This window comes from Electrophorus electricus, chromosome 16 (genome assembly GCF_041902795.1).
Source record: "Electrophorus electricus isolate QZ-2024a chromosome 16, ASM4190279v1, whole genome shotgun sequence".
NCBI lineage: Eukaryota > Metazoa > Chordata > Actinopteri > Gymnotiformes > Gymnotidae > Electrophorus > Electrophorus electricus.
In genome coordinates, this window is record NC_137512.1 from 2792980 (window position 1) to 2815047 (window position 22068).

General features: G+C 37.3%; 1 protein-coding gene across 5 annotated transcripts; it reads left to right on the top strand.

The window, feature by feature from the left end:
• Nucleotides 1-11905: 11905 nt before the first annotated feature.
• On the top strand, nucleotides 11906-20409 carry LOC113569111 (uncharacterized). Of its 5 annotated transcripts, XM_081699270.1 has the most exons (10): nucleotides 11906-12022; nucleotides 12813-13148; nucleotides 13567-13683; nucleotides 13838-13881; nucleotides 14005-15179; nucleotides 15313-15657; nucleotides 15943-16278; nucleotides 17114-17230; nucleotides 17384-17427; nucleotides 17575-20409. In XM_081699270.1, the coding sequence occupies exons 5-10, from the start codon at nucleotides 15137-15139 to the stop codon at nucleotides 17698-17700; spliced, it is 1011 nt and encodes a 336-aa protein (XP_081555396.1). In that variant the 5' UTR covers nucleotides 11906-12022; nucleotides 12813-13148; nucleotides 13567-13683; nucleotides 13838-13881; nucleotides 14005-15136; the 3' UTR covers nucleotides 17701-20409. The 5 variants fall into 5 exon arrangements, with proteins under 5 accessions (XP_081555396.1, XP_081555395.1, XP_081555398.1 ...); XM_081699269.1 differs by having other exon boundaries at nucleotides 13838-15179; XM_081699272.1 differs by having other exon boundaries at nucleotides 13838-15058.
• The last annotated feature ends 1659 nt before the right edge of the window (nucleotides 20410-22068 follow it).

Here is a 22068-nt window from a genome sequence, read left to right on the forward strand (position 1 = left end):
ACCCTATAACATAACATTCTTATTGATAGAGCTGAGTAGTGGGTTGGACTCTTAGAAACAGTTTATACTGAAACATAGAAATTACTTTGTTGATTAGGAAATAATGTTTCTGAAATAGTGCCGTGACTTATGGTGTCACCCAGGCTCCGAGTCTAGGGCCACCCTTTTTTAAATTATACATGCTTCTTCTTGGCTAAATCTTATACGTTTTTGGGCTATCTTGCCACACCTATGCAGACAACACTCAGATTTACTTAGCCATCTCCCCAAACAACTATGGTTCCCTTGACTGTCTTTGTAAGTATCTTGCGCACATCACTAACTAGATGGGCCAAAACATTCTGCAGCTAAATAAATTTTAGACTCAAAACTGCTAAACTCTACAGAGCTAGTTCATAATCTTGCTGTTCTAATATACTCTAATCTTAGTTTAGAAGTCACAGAAAAATCAGTTACTAAATCAACATTTTATCAACTTAAAAACATCAACAAGATCAGAAAGTCCCTGACAAAGTTTCCATCCTTTTATCTCTAGGAGGGATGATTTTTGTAAAGGCCTTCTAATATGACTACCAAAAAAGACAAACATCTTAATTTGATTCAAAATGCTGCTGCCAGAGATCCCATAAAGAGCAAAAGAAGAGAACTCATCACCCTGGTTCTTAGATCCTTACTCTGCCTACCAGTATACAACACAATTAACTAAGGTGTTCTCACTGGTCTATAAATAAATGAATTGTGTAAATCAACTTAGTGTTTTGTTTTCTCTGTTCTTGTTTTTTGTGTTTTTTGGGTTTGTTTTTGAGTTCATTCCTTTAATAAATGATACCTCCTCTAGCAACTGCATCCTGCTCCCCTCTAAACATTTTGAATGTCACAAAATAACTAACCTACCAAAAATGCAGCATGAGGACCTTGTTGTGCTTGTTGAGGAAGTGTCTGCCTGCTAGGCTTGCTGAGGATATGTCTGCCTGCTTGGTGTTGACCGCCTGTTCAGACACTGAACACTGTAGTAAAACCCAGGCAGCATGATGGCTTATTAAGTTGGACCAAATCTTGGGTCAAGACACTTTTGGTTTGAATGAATACTGCATATCCTGTACATAAGGGCTGGTGTTGCAGTCATTATGGACCTGCACAAGGCAGTAATCTATCCAGTCAGTGTAGTTCCCTTTCACCAGGCAAATGGGGTTTGTAAACAAGGCTCCACCCGACCTGAGAGTCTCCCTGCACCAACAAGGGTTTTTCACCAACGCAACTGGAGGACATGTCCATCAAATCCTGGTCCTCCCATGCCCCCGTGGACCTCTGCCTCACTGTCCGTGGTCATGGCCGCCTCTGCCCCACTGCCCAATGGTCGCAGCCACCTGTGGGGGGCTTTCATGGATTTTTGAGGTAGAGGCTGTTTGCCCTTGGCTTTAGCTCTCTCTTGATCCACCAGGCCTCACCAATACCACGTGTAGGAGGGTCTGAGGGCCTGAGGGAGCATACAGAGGTTTTCTTGCCTGTGTTTTCCCAAGAAGCTTCCCAGCCTCCTGTTCCCAACATGGAAGATGCTGTCCTGCCTCTTGTTAGTGTTGGTTTTCCATGTATTTGCTTATTTTGCCATGTTATGCCCAATGAGTTCTGTAGTGTTTTGCTTTCTTCATTCTTGGTATTGTTTTTCGCTTTGTGTTTTTTGTGTTTGCTTTTGAGTTTTTCTATTAATTATTCTAACTGCAGCCTCTCTCCTCTGAGTGTGAGCAATATTATAGCAATATGCTTCAATATTCCATGTCTTCTAAGAAGCACTTTCAATTGTCACTGTATATGTCTTGTATCATATTTCCAGTGTTTACATGTCTTTAAACAGTCTAGATGATTGAAAGATGAAAAATCTGAACGGTGACAAATACAATGCAACATACTAAAAGCATAAACATATTCAAAATATTCACATTTTTTGTGACATTGTAAGCATACATTTTACTTTCACTCCAGTAACTTTTCTCTGAAGTAACACCTCCTATAAGATTTCATTGGTTGTTTTAGCACCAATACCACTGAACCAGTTTTTAAAAGGGGCCAGAGAATGTCTGCGGCCAAATTAATGTCAAATGGACTAAAAGGATCTCATATCTTCTCTTCCAACACTCTGCTCCAGAGAAAGAGCATGTGCCTTCTGAAGATTACCCAATTTTGGATTCTCATTGTAACTTTTTGCAAAACATGTAAGTTTTACTTTTTTACACAATAGTTGAAGATGTTACTTTTTCTAATTTAACTACCAGTTATTTCAGTTTTACTTTCTACTGTAATGGGTTTGATTTTACTTATACTAAATTTACAGATCATGGCCACAATGTGGGCCTTCATCAGAAACCAGCCCTTGTCTCTGCTCTGCCTGATGAAGCCGAACAGCAGCCATCAGTGTGAGATCAGCTCTTCTCCACACAGCTGTGTGTACAACTTCTCCAAGAGTGTCCTCAGCCTCTCTGATACTGGCACTTACTACTGAGCTGTGACCACCTGTGGCAAGATCCTATTTGGAAATGGGACGACAGTATATTTGAGTAAGCATCTAAATACTTTTTGTTATTCTATGAAATTCTTAAAATTCTATATTCATTGGTCATGTGATGAAATACAGTCACAGTATTAAATATAAAGCTAACATTATTGCAGTGTTGTGCAAACTGAACTCGTTAAATCCATCATTCTGTTAATTAGCAGCACTGAGCTGTTCAGTGACTGTAACGCTGCCCAGGTACAGCAGGGCGTGTGGCTGCAAACAGGAGTGAACCCCCCTACACATGGCAGGCTGTGCCACATGACTGGGGGGGGGGGGGGGAGCGGCCCGTGACGGTGACAACAAAGACATTGTTTGATCACATTGTTTGATATTTTCAAACATATTAAAGCTCACATGTGGACTATTTGTGTGTATGCGGTTTATTTGTGGTTAATGTGTTCGAGCTATTGCAGCTTTTTGCCTTGAAGTTTAATGACACTACCACAAGAATAGTAACACTTCATGTTGTTTTGTGATCATTCCTTTTCTACAGCCAAGCCTGTGGGTCCTGCAGTGATCTGGCTGGGAGCAGCTTTGGGAGCTTGTGTAATTGTGATCTTTGCTCAAGCCATTTTAATTTGTAAATGGAGAAACTATCGACCCAGCAGTGGTAAGTGTTCATTAAAATAACTGAACGTGCCTTCTCCATTTGAAAAAAAAAAATTATATGTTAGATTTTAGAATTATTATATGTATTTCAAGAATCATATGTTTAAATATGTCAATAAAAAACAATGTGTGATGTTTTATACATTGTAATTTCATATTTTTTATATTTTTTTGTGGAAATGTGTGTAAATGCTCTGGTCTGCTCTTATCACTTTAAAAGCATTTCAGTAATGTTATGCTATGTGTAACTTGTTTTGCTCAAGTTTCAGAAGTAGCACGGAGATAAAAGTGGTAGGTCAAAAGTGAGATATTTTTGTGAAATACGAGTCCTAAAAATAGTGACAGGAACCTTGAGGAGCTCAACTCCACTCTGCAAGTTCTAATCCTAGAAAAACACAATGCATGCTCAAACTGACAGCAACAATTACAGTGAGTAAAGGAACAATGCATTAATAATTACAGTTACGATATGTGTATGGCAGGAAAACGTTTCAGTGTAGAAATAAATTCTTTATAGTACAGCTGAATTTAATTGTAGTCCCCTTTGTAATGAGGGAATATATATAAGAGTGTTAGGTGAAGTGAAAACCTTACAACCCTCACACTCTGTAGCATTCTCAGAGCATGCAAGAAATAATACAACAGACATATGTGCCATTTTTGTGATGCACCATTCTGCTTACTGAGCTGATTAAAGATATTAATGAAGGACAACACCCAGCTATTTCATCTAGCTCTTTCACCCAGATCATATGGCTGGAGTGCACATGGATGGATAAGCCTGCTTGTATGTGATCAGACCTTTAAAATGACTTGTAGATATGCCCTCCAGACCCTGTGACAGGTAACAGCAAGGGCATGGATTGGTGAAACGTCCCGATGAAGGCACAACCTATGTCTGTTTTTGTTCATTGCAATAGGACCATGATAGTGTGGAGATGAGTTATGCTGCCCTGCGTTTTAACGAGAGGAAAACCGGAAGAAATCACAGGGAGAAGGAATGGCCTCAAGACTGCGTGTACTCTGATATCAGATGTCCCACTGTTACTGACCAAAGCTTATTTGATTAAATCTCTTTGCCCTGCTGATGAACATAATTTACAAATTTAGCAAGTACTGCCTCTACACAGCACCAGTTCTGCTTCACAGTGTGTAAAATGTTTTAATTTATATTTGGGAAAATGTTGACTACAAATGTTTGTCTCATTTAATGTCCCCATTCACGTCTATATTTGATAATTTGGTTATTCAGCATGCAGACATCAACGACATGCATATGCATTCCTTTCCTTTATCACCACAGGCTTTTTCAATCACAGTGTTCAGCCCAAACAGACTGAGAGTCGGTGCTGGATCCTTAAATATGAAGCTCTATTTTAAGGTTGTGAGATGATGGTGAAGTAGTGACGTGACTGCTTACAGATGCCCGAGCTTTCAGTGATCTTAAGCTAATGATGTGCTCTTATCTGTGCTTCTGATCCTTCTGCACACTATACTGAAAAATGAATGTACATATATAAGGGGCAAATGACTGGTCCTAAGAAATATAGATGTACTGTAGAGAGTCAAGATTTGTTATGAGTGGTTTCAGATTGAACCTCTCATGTAGTAGGAAGGAATCTCAGGATCCAAAAATCTAATTGTTCTCTATTAATTCCTTTTCTGCTTGTACATTTTGTAGATATTTATGATAATCTCACCCTGAAGCAACATTGTATTAATAAATGTTATCTTGTTTTCAAACATGGAGGAACTGCTCATGTCACAAATGTATTATTATTATTATTTTTTTAATTATTATTATTTTTTTTTAATTTCATAGATCTTTTGAATTGCCTGTTTGATATTCTATTTGGTGGGTGGATGGTGGATGTTGCATACCTAGGAGGAAGGTTATGAACCAAAGAAAAAAACAAACAGTCTAGGCTAGCCTATACTGAGATATTAAACAGCTATCCTAACTAGACTGGAACAACAGAAAGAAATCTACCCGCTACCCTTCACTACACTGTCCAAAGCATCCAGGCTGTGGTGTCCACCTATATAATAGACCGTCTTGACGATAAGAATACCTGCTGATGAAAATGTAGGTATGTGCACATTCTAACCAGACACAGGGGGAGACACAGGGGGAGCTGACACCTCGCCGGGCAACAGACCACAGGAGTACAGTGCAAGGTGAGAGACTAGAAAGCAGAGTGTATGCTTGGACGGTAACAATACTAGCAAAGTCACAACACTGCAATGCTAGCAAACATAACAAGGCTACTCAAATGACAGATATAACAAAGCTGACATGAATAAACAAAGCTAAACAAAATACACCAATAATACTGACAAGTGGACAGTGAGCAGAGGTGAAGGCCTAGGGTCTAAGGAAGGACACTCAAGGCCCCTGACGGAGCCCTCCAGACTGCCGTTAAAGGTGGAGCTCTTCGTTTTGGTGGTAACTCTGTGTGCCCATTGGCCAGGTGATCTGGGTCATGTCATAAGTCTGTGCCCATTGGCCAGATGATTCGGGTCATGTGCTGTCATCATGAGTGATGCTTTAATCCACCTATGAGTAAGGATAGATGGAGATATGAGAAAAGAGAAAGAAGAAAAAGAAATACATGTGTGGGCATGGAGATGTTACAGTAACGCACTGGTTTTGGCAACCCAGCAGTAAAATTTAACCAGGGCCTACTGATAGTGGACTGCTTATAATCCACACCATGTCTTCATATGTGTGAATAAACAGGCTGTACAAATACACCAAGCTGACAGAGGAAATGGAAGAAAAGCTGTATTCTGACTAGAATGTATGTAGGCTTTAGATAGAATGGTTCTGTGGTTTCTACCCATGGAGTTCCAGGACTCCACTTCATCCAGTGACCTGAGGAGAGCAGAACAAAGCATACCTCTTACTAAAGCAGCTGAAACAAATTGAACCTTAGGACTGCAAAGTGGATTAATTATGATAGCAGAGTCTTGAAACATACTTGTAAAATTATAATTGACCCCTCTCCCACTAGGCACTGACATGAAAAAAACTCATGCCATCAAATCCAGTATAACTAAACACAAGACAAACAGCTATTTTTCTCAATTGTTCTAAAGTGCTGCTTTTCATAGGGATTAAACAGATGTCATGATACGGCCCCTTCTCCCAATGTTTCCCCGTGTGTTTTTTTGTTTGTGTGTGTGTATGTGTGTGTGTGTGTGTGTGTGTGTACAACCTCCCTGTGTTCCACACCTGACCCTTGTTGTGTCATTTGTATACGTGTATAAAATCTGCTGTTTATGTGTGACAAGTGTCTGTGTTTCACCATGATAACCTGTGTGCTACATCTTTGGCGGTTTGTATGGTAATAAACGTATGTCTATACTTTATGAAACTTGTCCCCACATCCTACTTTACCTACCCTCGTTACAACAGACCACTATACTCAAATGGAATAACTGAAATAAAAGTATAATAGTATTGTAACAGTATAATTTAGTAGACAAGTGAGTGAAATAGACAAAAATAATTTCATAATCAAGGTGAATTTGCTTATGCTCATTAGATATTAGGCTGGAGATTTAAACAAGCAATTTCTAGCAATTTGTCAGCTGGTTAAATCTGTGCATTTTGCTTTGAGCAGCCATCGATTCTCCCACATTTATGACCCAAGTCTGGATTCCTATTTTTGGCTTTCCACAACATATGTAAGTTTTACAAACCTTTCACAGAAAAAGATTGCAAATATTTTGTTGCTAGAAGCTTTTAGAGTTACTATTAGATATGTTTCTTTGAGATTTGTCATGTTTGCTCAGCTAAGTCAGGTCAAACCCCATTTTCAGGTTGGTAAGAAGTGCTGAAACTTTATCAGCCTCCATATGTCTCAGCTAAGCCTGGGGAATCTGTCACACTGTAGTGCACATTTGCAGAAAAAAAAAAAGCAAAAAAAAAAAAAAAGCCAGTGGGGAAGATATGCTTTGGTACAAGCAAACACCAGGACAAATGCCTCAGGATATTAGAATGCAGGGAGCATGGATGGATGCCACTATTATTTTCCCTGCGTTCAAAAAATTTGGCTTTAAAGTGGAAAGGACAAAGAGGAGTATTTTTCTGCATATTCCAAATGCTACTACAGATGATGAAGGATCATACTACTATGGAATGCTTCTGTCTAACAAAATTACATTTTCCACTGGAACATTTTTGACTGTATCAGGTAATAAAGCAAAATAAATTTTATCCAAAATACTATTAGATGCTTGTCTTATGGGATCATTTTTACATTTGTAATAATACTTTGTACAATAAAAAGAATTGTGAATCCTTATCAGAGGTAATTATAGACCCCTTTTTGCAAATATGATTTGCAGAAAAGAAACAGCTTCTTTTATGTTTCCATGTTCATTAGGACAATTATAAACATTTAATATATTGGGGAGGGTTTCCCCAGGAGAGGACAACAGCAGAACTCGGAGTGCTCTGGTTCAGAGCTGCTGCAGGAGACTCCCATCCTGAAATCATTTACACTCATCACAACAGCAGCCGTTAGTGTGAGATCCGCTTTTCTCCACACAGCTGTGTGTACAACCTCTCCAAGAGTGTCCTCAACCTCTGATACTGGCACTTACTACTGCACTGTGGCCACCTGTGCCAAGATCCTTCTTGGAAATGGAACAACAGTGAGTCTGAGTAAGTGTTTAAATATGTTAGTGAGTCACATTTATTACCACAAATATTATCACAAATATCATCAGATGTGTTGTTGTAGTATCAGGATTTGGCAGTAAGACAAGCTGCTGGAATCATTAAGAGATTTTAGAACAGCGCATCAGTAAATGAAACATTAATGTCAATAACAGGTACAGAAGAAGCCAGAGATTACAAACACAACCCAGGCATTATAGACACGTGTGAACAGACAAAACCAGTTATTCTGTTGTTTTACTGTATAAAAAATTGAGAATTCCTTAGATAAAATATACAGCTCCTTTATTTGCCAGTTAAACTACATGTACAACAGGGCCAAGCATTATAAGCATTATCAAGATAACACTTGATAAGTGTTATCAAGCCACATTTATTGCTGACATGTGAATTATTGAATTATTTTCTACAAATATCATCAGATGTGTTGCTGTATTCTCAGGATTTTGCAGTGAGACAAGTAAGAGAGTTTAGAACAGAGCATCAGTAAATGGAACATTAATGACCATAACACATACAGAAGAAACATTACAAACACAGCCAGGGTATTATAGACTCATGTGCACCGAAAAGACCAGTTATTCTGTTGCATCATTGTAATAAAAATAAAGTATTAAACTAAGTGTACTAGAGGGCCTTTTTCTGTATGTGGTAGCTAAATGGTTAAAGCCCTTGGCTTGTGTTTGGAAGGGTGTGGGTTCAAGCTCTACTGCTGTTGGGCCCCTGAGCAATGCCTTTAACCCTCCAGTTGTAGTCAGTCATAATTGTAATTTGCTTGGGATAAAAGTGTCAGTTAAATGCTATTTGTGAAAGGACATTATTCTCCCAATGCTATACTACTATTTTTAAAGTCATCAACCATATCATTGTTTCTTATCACCTATTAATGTACTTTATTATACAAAATACAAACTAAATGTGCTTCCCTGTCCATGTTTATAATTTTTTTGTCTTTGTTGTGTTGGCATAACAACATTAAATCATATGTAGGAGTGCAGAGGAGCCCAGAAATATGAATCACATGTGAACACATTTTGTGAACACTTTTGTTTTTAGCAAAGGAAAACCAATAGATTTCAGTATGGATTTGAATCCATTATATATTTTCAGCTAGTGTGTCTTATCATGTCATTATATTTATGTAATCTATGCCTTTAGTTATTTAATAAACTTAAAAAAACTATATTATTCATTTGTTTACATCATACCCAAAATAAACTAAATGTTTGGTATTTAAATTATTGTAATGTTCCTATTCCTGTTTTACTATTCAGTACCTGGTTAATTATATGTGCATGATTATGTGGATAATTGGATGGTTTAGTTGAAAAGTTTTAGAGATTTTTTATGATATTATAGTGCTTTGATTTATTTTATTTTATTTTATTTTTTTTGTATCAATGCAAATGCAGTTCTTATTTATTCCTGTTACACAGCAAGAGCTATTGATCTCCTTATAATCTGCCTGGTAACAGCTTTTGGAGTCTGTGTGACTGTTATCTTTGTCCATACCATTCTAAGCTGTAAGAAGAGAAGGTGTAAACATTGCTCTAGTAAGGTGCTGTTCAATAACTAAATTAACAGATGTGAAGTATTCTATAACAAGACTCATTCACGTTGACTGACAAGGAGTCTTGTCAGTCAGTGGTAAAAACTGAATCATATGTATCAATAAAGATATTCTCAGTTTCAGTAAGACTTCCAGAAGATACCATGGTAACAAATTCAGCCTATGAAGTACCATTATTTATCTCAAATATATTTTACATCATTGGTAGATGTTTTAGCATCAGGATTGTGGCTGCAGAGTCACACTGTGGTGCAATAACGGTCCTACAGTTCAGAAAATTTTGTCTAAAATAAGCCGTCCTGCTATCGTCCACAGAACAGGGATGTCCTGGAGCTGAACTTTGTTGCCTTACTGTTTGGTGAGAGGCAAACCAATAAGAAAAGAAAGCATGGAGAGAAGGAACAACTTCAAAAGAGCTTGTACTCTCAAATAGTGACGAGTTCCACTGTTAAGTAGCATCGCCGATTTCATTAACTTACATTTCCCATGTGTTTTCTCACTCATTATGTAAGCTCAATTTCTGGAAACACTTGGTAAAAAGCTGACTAAATAAGGATTACTTATATAAGAAATAAGCATTTTTTATAAATAAATAAGGATGACAATTTAGGAAATTACTATTTGCCTGTACAGTGTGTAATCAGAATTTAAGTAATAATTGATCATACATTATGGGTTTAGTAGATTAATCTGTTAAGATTTTATTATAGCAATTTTACATTTAGCTGCCTTACCTACTAGATAAGCAAGAAAGCAAACAAGATAGAAAAATTAGCAAGTAGCTGTCATGATAGTCTCCTACCGGGGGGGACACGCCTCTGTCAGACCAGGACCGTGCCACTTGCCTCCCCGGTCGCAATCAGCTGTGTTCTGACAGGAGACACCTGCGTCTTATTAACCCTGCGCACATTAACCCTGCGCACATTAACCCTGCGCACATTAACCCTGCGCACTATTTATACACCCACACGTTTGGACGGACAGTGCTGCTACGTTATTGAAAATGGAAAATAAAGAATCTGTTAGTTTAACTTCTCCTCTCACTTCCTCCATGCCGACCATGTCACAGTGACTGACTTAGAAAGCTAAACATTTCATTTGTACTTTCCTAAGTATTTTCAAATCCTAATATTTTTACTGATACTGAAGTATATTTTTAAGGAAAAGAAAGTATGTGTGTGTGTGTGTGTGTGTGTGTGTGTGTGTGTGTGTGTGTGTGTGTGTGTGTGTGTGTAATCTTAATTTCATCATATTCTGTTGGGGACATCATGTGGATTGCCGTTTGGAGTTATTCCTTTTATTTTGTAGTGATATTTTATTTTAGATCAAACACGTCACAAAAAAAGAGTAGAACAGCATTTTTAAAAAAATTCAGCTCTTATGCAGGTGGGTGCCATCTTGGCTAAAACATTACAATACATTAACGTGGGCTACATCAGTACTTCAGTACGTGAGAGCTGATCGTTCTATCCTCCCTTTCAAGTTATTTTTCTGATGAGCTACTTTTACATTTATCTGAGCTAATTGAAGAAATGCTGATGTATTGCATTCAGCTAAAGCTTTTACCTGAAATGGTTTCAGACCTCCTCCTCTGGGTCTGTCGAACACTGACCCCATGAAATGAGACCCAAGTGAAAGCTCACAAGATTCAAGATGTTTTTGTTGTAATTAATATATAATTTTTTATATACAGTATTACATTCTAATTCAAATAATATTACAGTATGCTTTTCCCATGATTAGCTGCCTGTTTGGCCTCAGAGGGTTAATCTATAACATACATGTAACTGCGTAAATGAAAGTAACTTCTGACCACTTCTGCATATAACAAATATTTATGCATAACAACATCGCTATGTAGCACAGCAGTGGATCAAAACATCATTTTTGCTGAGAAAAGCCTTCAGTTACTGTGTTATATGCATTCCAGTTCAGCTAACTAATATTATAGCAGCATTACTAACACTTTTGGCCATGACTTCTTGTTCACTTTCTATAGCCTCTCCAGTAAATATGATCATTAAATGTGTCACACATGTAGCTTAGCTAGAAAATATGAACAGATAAATGTTTAGATGTATTCAACAAACCTCTAGACTGTATGAAATATAAAGTGAAGACTTGTTTTAGGGTCACATATACTGTCTAGATGGGGAATACCTATCAGGATAAAACATTTACTCTAAAGATAGTCATCTGGTAATCAACAAAATATGTAAGTTAGGGCATGACACACACTAAATTGTTGAAATCGTGGTGGTGAAATTGTTATTCTGTTCATTTTCTGTTTGTCAGAATTGGGTAATTGCTCTAGAACAATATATTCAGATACACAGTCAGTGGGACATTGGACTCTAGCCCACATTATAATTTAAAAACCTCAACTAAGAGAACTCTGCAGATGTCTTTCTAAGCTCTTTTCAGCACTTGTCTCAAAGAGCATGGAAATGTGACATTGGCATGTGACCTGTGACAGCCAATGGGACGTGTTTTCTGAGGGCAGCAGGCTTCAAATATTTGGAGATTTACTTAAAGCAAAACAGAAGGACCAAGTAAAAAATCTAAATGGCTAAAGTCTGGATTCTTATTTTATGGCACTTTTTAAGTAAGTTTTACTGCCCTTCTAAAGTAAATTTTTATTGCTCTTTTAATGTTTTAGATGTTCAGCTGATAGACCTTTTCATTGTAGGTTGATTCTAGATTTTCATGTTTAACAAAATTCACAATAGCTTTTTTGAGGTTTAGTTCAGTCTAACTTCAACTCTTTTTCTAGACTTTGCTCAAGCTGTGGAGCTTTACCAGAAGCCATCATTTATCTTAGCTAAACTGTTATATTTCATTGCACATTCGCAGAGAAGCACAGTGCAGAATCCATGGTCTTGCTGTTTTTAAATCCCACTCCAGGATTTATTTGACAGAGTGCTCACTAAAGATATGATACAGTGTATTTATTAATATTATTTTTTGCTGTCTAGCATAAAATGCAGTGTCTGTGCAGTCTAGTAATCTCTACGAGAGCTCTTTGGCAGCCTTTATGGCATCGTGGATTAGGGCTAAAGTCCTCTGTTTATAAGGTGCTTTTTAAAGATGGCAAGATTACCTGAGAATCATACATCCTATGCATTATTTACACTGATTTGAAGATGAGTTGGATTATCTTTTGTTACACTGTGAACAGCTGGATAGCAACCTTTCTGTAGATAGGCAATGACTTGTTTGTCACAGCTATGTCTGGACAGCAGTAGAAGCTGAATAAAGTGTAAAACAATTAAATACATTAAGGCCTCCAGAGAGCGCTGCTAGACTGCTTTACTATAAATTGGTTTTAGTATAATCAGTTCTAGTATATTAGTTGAGTCTAAGGCAGTTTACAGAATCTCTGTTATTTCAAAAAGGCAATCCAGGATTAACCATATCAGTGGTCCAAAGTCCAGTGTTGGGGAGGGTTCCCCCAGGAGAGTCAGTGTTTCTGCAGTGCACCGTCCTCTCTGAGAGGAGAACCGTAGAACTCCGAGTGCTCTGGTTCAGAGCTGCTGCAGGAGTCTCCCATCCTGAAATCATTTACACTCATCACAACAACAGTCATCAGTGTGAAATCAGCTCTTCTCCAAACAGCTGTGTGTACAGCCTCTCCAAGAGTGTCTTCAACCTCTCTGATACTGGCACTTACTACTGCGCTGTGGCCACCTGTGGCAAGATCCTTCTTGGAAATGGAACGACAGTATATATGTGTAAGTTATATTAATGTATTAATTCATCTATTAATGAGATGATTATCTTGTATTATTTGGACCACCAACCTAAATAGTGCTAAACATTACAGTATTTTGTATGTATCATTATACTGGTTAGTAGCTGACAAATTACAATCCAGACTACTGATGTATGTAGTGTTTATGTGTATTACAAATGCAGATGGTATTCCTTCTGGCTTTATATATGTAGAATGCAGATCATTTTGTTGTTTGTCAATTTATTAAATGCATTTATTTATCTCCATATGTAAATATAGTAACTAATGATTGTGATTATTGGTGACACTTGATGATTGTGATGGTGAGTTCGGCAGCACAAAGAGCTTCCTGCATGAACATTTGTGATCTTAGACGTGTGCATCTGCTTACAGTTTTGTTCATTTTTATACCAAAGCCAGTCCTCTGGATCCTGTAGCGATCTTCCTGGGAGCAGCTCTGGGACTGTGTGTGCTTGTCATTTCTGCTCAAGCAGTTTTAAACCATAAAAGGAGAAACTGTGAATACCGTAGTGGTGAGTGTTTATTAAAGCTTTGCACCTAAATCTTGTACAACACCTGAAAGTGAAAGGATTTGTTGCTCAATATTATTCCTTATTAAGTGGTTTGAATAAAAAGAGTGAAGAACGGAAGTGAGAAGTCAAAGAATTTCCCTTTGTCCCACTACAGTGAGACCTCAACAAGACACTTCAAAAAAGAAACCCACCAGTCAGGTAATGCACAGGCAGGTGAACATGTGCCACACCTGTACACATGAAGAGTCGCGATCACAGTCACAGCGGCAGTTCTGTGGCTCAAACAGTGCTTTCATAACCTTTCATGTGCACTCCATACAGGACCACGATGTTGAGGAGCTGAATTATGCTGGCAAAAAAATTCCCTCACAGGCTAAAAAAGGCAATTGTTTGGCTTTATGATCAATAAATCATTTTTCAATAAACATATATATCATTAATTTCAAAATGAATGAGACATTTTTATCACTGGGCTGTCACCTAAGTCTCTAAGGGAACAAAGTTTTGATGTACAAGTTTGCAGTATTTGCTATGTTACTTTATAGCAAAGTTTTGAGAAGTTTACTATATAGAGAAGTTTTGAACAGAATACAACTCTTTATTTATGAGAGTGCTTGGCTTTTTCCCATTTTGGAATTGCATTAATTTTATAGACATTCATCCATTCTTGCACAGTCTGAATATTTGGACCATTGGCTAAAGTAATTTTTCAGAGACCTGGTTTTAGTGAGTGGTGAGCTTCTGGCTATATTTGCTGAGCACCTAGCACTGTAAATGTGTAACCTTGACTTTAGCCTACATGCTCCTGTCTTTATCATACATACTTGTGTAGTCTTCATGCTGATTTAAACTTGCTGACTCCACTAACAAACTACAAGATTCATATTTCCAGTTGATGATGTACATGTAAAGTGCCACAGGATATATCTGTCCTGAGAAAAAACTTGAAAGCTTGAAATGGCCACAAAATGTTTGCTTGCCAAGATAAAGTGATTCACAGTGTGACCATTTAAGAATGGTAAACATCCATAAATACAAAGTTAAGATCGGGGAGCAGTTGATATTTCTGTATGGCCTCTTTAAACAAGACAATTTCTCATGTGACATGAAAACAGTTTCTTCAATTTCTACAATATTTGTAGACTTCTTAAGTCAATCGTGTTATTTCATTCATTATATGTTTATTTTTCTATCCCAGTTCAATTGCATTTCATTCTTTCTTTTGATAAAAATGATTATAATAAACAACCTTTGTTCTTGTCAAGATTTCTAGTAGAGTAGCTTTTTTGACTTTTCACCACTGACTTCTGGTGGCCAAGCTGTGTTACAAACATGCAGGAGGAAAGAGGTCTCATGACATGTGGAGACCAATGATGTGAGTCCAAAAAGCAAAGCCTATTTAGTGCTTTTAACATCTAACTTCCAAGCAGTCTGACCAAGTGTCAATCTAAGAATGACTCCACTCTGGATTTTTATTATACCTGTCTACAAAATATGTAAGTTCTGAAGACATTTTTACTTAAAAGCTTTACAGAAGCTGTTCTTTAGAGTAATTGCTATTAGATATTTAACTATTTGAACTTTTTAATTTTTCCCATTGTGTTCATCTGACTTAAATTTATTTTTAAGCTCTGGCTCAAGCTGTGGGGTCTTACCAACCATCATTTGTCTCAGTGACGGCAGGAGAAGCTGTTACGCTTAGCTGCACATTTTCAGACAATGACCACAGCAGTTTAATGATTTGGTACAAACAAAGAATGGGAGAGATGCCTCAGGAGGTGGGAAATATATTAACAAATGAGGCTAAAGTCGCACCTGAGTTCCACAGTTCTGGAATCAAACTGGAGAGAATCTCGAATGGCATTTCACTTACAATTCCTCATATGAAAAGCAGTGATGAAGGAATGTACTTCTGTGGAATGTCTACCTGGAAACAAGTTACATTTTCCACTGGAACATTCTTAACTCTGAAAGGTAATAAAACAACACAAACCCCTAATTCAATGTGTTTAAAGCCATGCAGATAGGAATTTTAATTTAATTTTCTATTATTCTTAGAAAAATTTGTGATTTTACAAAATACATTTTAACTTTGATGACATTAGTTCTGCAATAAAACTGTTTTGCTTATTATTTTTATCTACATTTTGTTATGTATAAAATATTCATCTTCAGTAAATACATGCAGAGTTGATGGCATGCTCTGATGTACCTTAATGGTCCAAATATGTCTAAAAGTTTTTACATCCTTTCAACTAGGTTGTGCTCATTTAAACATATCGGTGGTCCAAAGTCCAGTGTTGGGGAGGGTTCCCCCAGGAGAGTCAGTGTCTCTGCAGTGCACTGTCCTCTCTGAGAGGAGAACAGCAGAACTCCAAGTGCTCTGGTTCAGAGCTGCTGCAGGAAACTCCCATCCTGAAATCATTTACACTCATCACAACAGCAGCCATCAGTGTGAGATCAGCTCTTCTCCACATAGCTGTGTGTACAACCTCTCCAAGCGTGTCCTCAGCCTCTCTGATACTGCCACTTACTACTGCGCTGTGGCCACCTGTGGCAAGATCCTTCTTGGAAATGGGTCGGCAGTGGGTCTGAGTAAGTGTTTAAATATTTTATTTAGTTTAAATGTTTTATCAATGTAAAAATTCATAAAACAATGCCTTTATTTGTAAGTTAATTTAAATTTACAACACGGCCATACATTACATGTGTATGGACAGAACATTCAGTGCTATTATTCGTATTTGCAGAATTCTGTACAGAATGAAAAGAGGAACCTACTATATATATATATATATATATATATATATATATATATATATATATATATATATATATATATATATATATGTAGGTTCCTCTTTTCATTAGGTGAAATCTACAAAAAACCTGTGCCTTTGTTTGTAAGTAGAAAACAGGTCCATGCATTAAATGTGCACATACAATAAGAGCAATATTTGTATTTTCAGAATTCTGTACAGAATCTTGTGATATCCCGATTGCTCATAATTTCTTAATATTTAGTGAAAGTTCATTGTTAAGAGGTATTTGAATAAAGTACATAGAGAGGGTAAAACAGAAAATTAGCTCAGGGTTGTTATCTTGTAACAAACACATTTGTGCAGTGTTTTCAAAATCCCTATCTTACAGCCTTGCTTAAGTTTGTGAAATATCTAGTGAGATTGCACTGTGTAGAGCTATTCAGACAAAATGCCCAGACTGTTTAAAATAGCATTTCTTTTTGATCTGATCACAAATACATTTGTGTACAGTAATTTTAGAATTCCTGTTTTGCATCAACTAATGATTGTGAGTATGACTCTCGTTGCTTGAGATGGTGAAGTCGGTAGCACAAAGAGCTTCCTGCATGAACATTTGTGATCTTACACGTGTGCATCTGCTTACAGTTTTGTTCATTTTTATACCAAAGCCAGTCCTCTGGATCCTGTAGTGATCTTCCTGGGAGCAGCTCTGGGAGTGTGTGTACTTGTCATTTCTGTTCAAGCAGTTTTAATCTGTAAAAGGAGAAACTGTGAACACTGTAGTGGTGAGTGTTTATTAACAATGTGTAGCTAAAAGAACACCCAAAAACAGGAATATTTACTCCTAAAATATATCTCCAGTTCAGTGAGTGTAGTTATTAAACAGACTGGAGAGAAGGGATGTGGGAAGTCATAAATTGCTCTTTGTGCCACTACAGTGTTACTTCAATATGATTCTATGAATACGAAGACCACCAGTCAGGTAACGTGCAAACAGCCGTATATAAATATGGCTGTACATGTCATAACGTCACCTTTTATGAGTAGGAATTATTATCACAGTTATGTTGCAGTGGCAGTTCAGTGGTTCCAACATTTCCTGTTTTATCTTTAAATGTTGCTTTCACAGGACCATGAATCTCTGGAGCTGAATTATTCGGCCCCTAAGGAGAAACCCAGACGAGGGCACGAGAAGAGAGGACAGACTGAACACAGCCTATACGCTGAAGTGTTGTACTCTGCTCTTACACATTAATTTGTGAGGTCCAAGTCAGTTGTTTCATTAAGTGAGTGTAGTTTGGAAAAATTCTCCGTTCAATACTGTGTACATTATCATTGGTACATTCAGCATTGCGGACTGACTGTCATTTGGAAACTGCTCTTAAAGAACTTAATGAAGAGGTGCAGAACTGAAGGGACAGTGAGTGGGCGTTCCTTCATAAGGCCTGCCCCTCTATAAAGGTTTGACTATAAAAGAGCTCACGGATCAATGAAATGAGAGTTTCTCGACACCCTGTGCTCTTACCCAAGTCTCCAAGACAAATAATACAGACAAGTGAATTATACTTAATATTTTAATATATTACTAGATTCCTGTAGAGTGTGTGGGTGTTCTCTTAAGGATGTTGTATTGTTTTGCTTCAGAGTCAAATACATTTCTGCTTCTTACATTATCTGCTGCTTGGTTCCTCAATGCAAATGTTCCTGTATATATAATCCCCATGGATTCATCAGTAATAAACCCTGTGGTTTTGCTACTCTGAGTCTAGTTACTATCTGATGTTTGTAGTGGGGAGCTACAGTTGAAGAACTGTGAGGGACTGAGATGAATGGCCATAGCAACACTCAACCAAGTTGAAATATTTGGTTAGACACTTTTATTTGTTTAGTACATCTAAACATACACACAGAGTTTAATTAAGTCTTGTATTAGGTCTCCCAGTGTTTCAAAAATATATATAATATGAACCAATGAATAGAGCAATTTAATTTTCTTGGCATTATTTGCTATATGTTTTTGTTGTTGATGTGTTTGTGTGTGTGTGTGTGTGTGTGTGTGTGTGTGTGTGTGTGTGTGTGTGTGTGTGTGTGTGTGTGTGTGTGTGTGTGTGTGTGTGTGTGTCCAGACCTCCATTTTGGACAGTTGGCTGTTGCTCAGAGAGGTCTTTTTTAATCAGTGATATGCTTCTACTTCATTGCCTGAGCACTCAGCACTGTAAATGTGTATTCTTGGTTCATGCTCTTGTCTTAGCCATTATAAGCATTTCTTTAGCCTTCATGTTGGTTTACACTTACTGACTCCTAAATCACACAAGTAATGAGAAAGAAATATATTAACATACTCCTGTAGCTTTCCACAGTAACACACTCCTGTAGCTCACCTGGTAGTGCACATAAATCAAGGGGTCAAAAGTCTTAACAAACCAAAGACAAGTTTCACTAACATTATTTTTAGGGGAGTACATGTTAATTTGCTCTAAAAAGGAACGTGTTCCCATGGTAAGCTCTTTGATGCTTCTTCTTTTTCTACTTCAGCTGTGTTATTTTCTCCACACAAGTGTTCACAACTTCAGCTGTGTTTCGAGTGAAGCTCAGTTCTACCTGTCTGTATATGTTTCATCTGCAGATCCTTTTTGTGCTACATTGCGTTTGTGTTTTAATATGAGTATGTTTCATTAGCACATTGCCTCTGCTCTAGTAGGTTTCTGGTGTCCTTTTCACCACTGACTTCTGGAGGCCAAACTGTGTTACAAATAGGCAGACAGAATGGAAATATTAAGATATCTCATGAATAGTGCTAACCAATGAGGGGAACCTCTCTTGAAGTCAGCAAGCCCAACAGCTTTGTTGCTTTTGTCATTAAACTAGTTACTAACAAGTGGCAGTTACTGTTCTGTAAGGATGACTTCTGCATGGATTATTTTTGTTATTTTTCTACAAATTAGGTAAGTTTTAAACACTCTATTAACAAAAGGTATAAAAATTCCCAACTGATCTTAGTTATATTAGATGTTATTTGTTTTTATATTTTCATCCTTCTTTGCTGTGTTCGCTCTGACAAATTCATTTTGTAGCCAACATTCAAGATATGGATCTTTCCCAACCATCATTTGTTTCAGCCAAGCCTGGTGAACCGTTTCTCTGAACTGCACATTTCCAGACAGCTCTGTTAATGGTCCTGTAACTTTGTACAAACAAAGATTAGGAGAACTGCCTCAGGAGGTGGGAACGTGGTTAGAACATATAGATACAAACTTTCACCTGACTTTCCCAGTTCAAGATTCAAATTGTAGAGAATCACAAATGGCATTTCTCTGACAAATTGAACATACGGAGGAAAATGATGAAGGAATTTACTTCTGTGGAATAATAACTTGGAAAAAAGTTACACATTCCAGTGGAACTATTCCTATCCTGAAATGGGACTCCCATCCTGAAATCATTTACACTCATAACAATAGCAGACAGCAGTATGAGATGAATTGCTGTATTATCAGGATTTGGCAGTAAGACAAGCCGCTGGAATCATTAAGAGATTTTAGAACAGCGCATCAGTAAATGAAACATTAATGTCAATAACAGGTACAGAAGAAGCCAGACATTACAAACACAACCCAGGCATTATAGACACGTGTGAACAGGCAAAACCAGTTATTCTGTTGTTTTACTGTATGAAAAATTGAGAACGCCTAAGCTCTTAGATAAAATATAAAGCTCCTTTATTTGCCAGTTAAACTACATGTACAACAGGGCCAAGCATTACATGTGCATGAGAAGTACATTCTGAGATGTTGGTATTGCCAGTTCGTTTTTCCGTTTTTATATGTAAATGCAACATGAAACTTTACTTTACCTATTTCAAATGATGATGATGATGATGATCATGATGATGATGATGATTTTCACTAATTTTATAACTAATACACTTTAATTGCTTTTGTTTTGGGCAATGAAGCTGATGTAATATTTGTAAAAATATTAATTATAATATAATAATTAAATAAAATGATTATAATTAAACAAACATAAATTATAATTAATATGTATTTTTAAAAATAAACTTTATATATGTAACTCGGGAGGCTTGGCAGGATGTACAAACAAATCGTGTAGAACACGATAAAGTTTATTTAACACACACAACAAAGACAGTGCTGCACACAGGCCAACGAGGTCAAACACTGACAAACATCAACAACAGAACAAAACTTTCTATACTTGCACAGTAACGACATAAAACGAGGAACAGACATGATACACGGGAAGGGTGTGTCCATGCAAATGAACGCACACACACACACACACACACACACACACACACACAGGGAGACGTCTTGTAGGAGGGAGTCATGTAGTGTCAATATACATACATGCACAGTGTTTTTAGAATTCTTTACAGAATCCATTGACATCCATTTTATTTGTACTCAATTGTAAGAATATCTGATGAAATCACACAGTGCAGAGCCTTGTGGATAAAAGATCACCAATATATCTGTTGTTTTATGCATGTGACCTTATCCCAAGTTCATTTGTGTGTAGGTTTTTTTTTTTGTTTTTTTTTCCAGAATTAATCTCTTGCGGCAAGGCCTGTGGATCCAGTAGTGATCTTCCTGGGAGCAGCTCTGGGAGTGTGTGTGCTTGTCATTTCTGCTCAAGCAGTTTTAATCAGAGAAACTGAACATTTTAGTGGTGAGTGTTTATTAACATATAGCTAAACCTTATACAACACCTTTAATTAGATTAAATTACATTTGTATGTGGTCATATGTATCTCATATTCATATTCATTATACATAAATACTAAATAGACAAATTACTAATTGCTATAAAGGATAAAGGAGATACACATTTCCTAATCTAGCCATTGAATTGCACTTTTTTTTTTTATTACAGTGAGAATTAAGCAATGTGCTACAATAAGGAAGACAGTCAGAGAGGTATGAGTCACACAGCCGTGCATACATGCCATGACTTTATATATGAAAGAATCAAGGTCACAGTTACACTACAGTGTCACTGGTTCTGTTTGACCTCCCATGCCCATCCCACAGGACCCTCAATCCTCAGATCTGAATTATGCTGCATTACATTTCAATGAGAGGAAAACCACAAGAGGCAGAGAAAAAAGAGGACAGCCTGAAGACTGTGTGTACTCCACTGTTACTGACCAATGAACTGATAGCTCTCTACTAGCTGTACCTTAAGTAAACATAATTTGGAAACCTTCAATACTATGTAGATCATTACTGGGACATTCTGTACTGGAGAGCGAGTGTTATATGAAGCTTATCTCTGAAGGAGTGCAGCAAGAGTACAGTTTAAGACCCTGTACCTTGTGCAGAAGTTAGAGGGAAGTGAGTGGTAGGCTTTTATAATCTCATAGATTATAATCTCAACAGAAGTAACAAGAGTACACGCCTGGAGACATTTAATGATGTGTTATAAGTTCACTGCAAAAATGTCTTCCGCAGACAAGGTGAGGTCCACAGGCTTTCCTCTAAACTTGCCTCCAATTCCCTCCTGTGACTGTATGTAGTTGTGATGAGGAGGCTGAGCAGGATGCGCGGACGAATTCGTAGGACAAGCACAAACTTTTATTTAGACACGTAAATACGAGCAT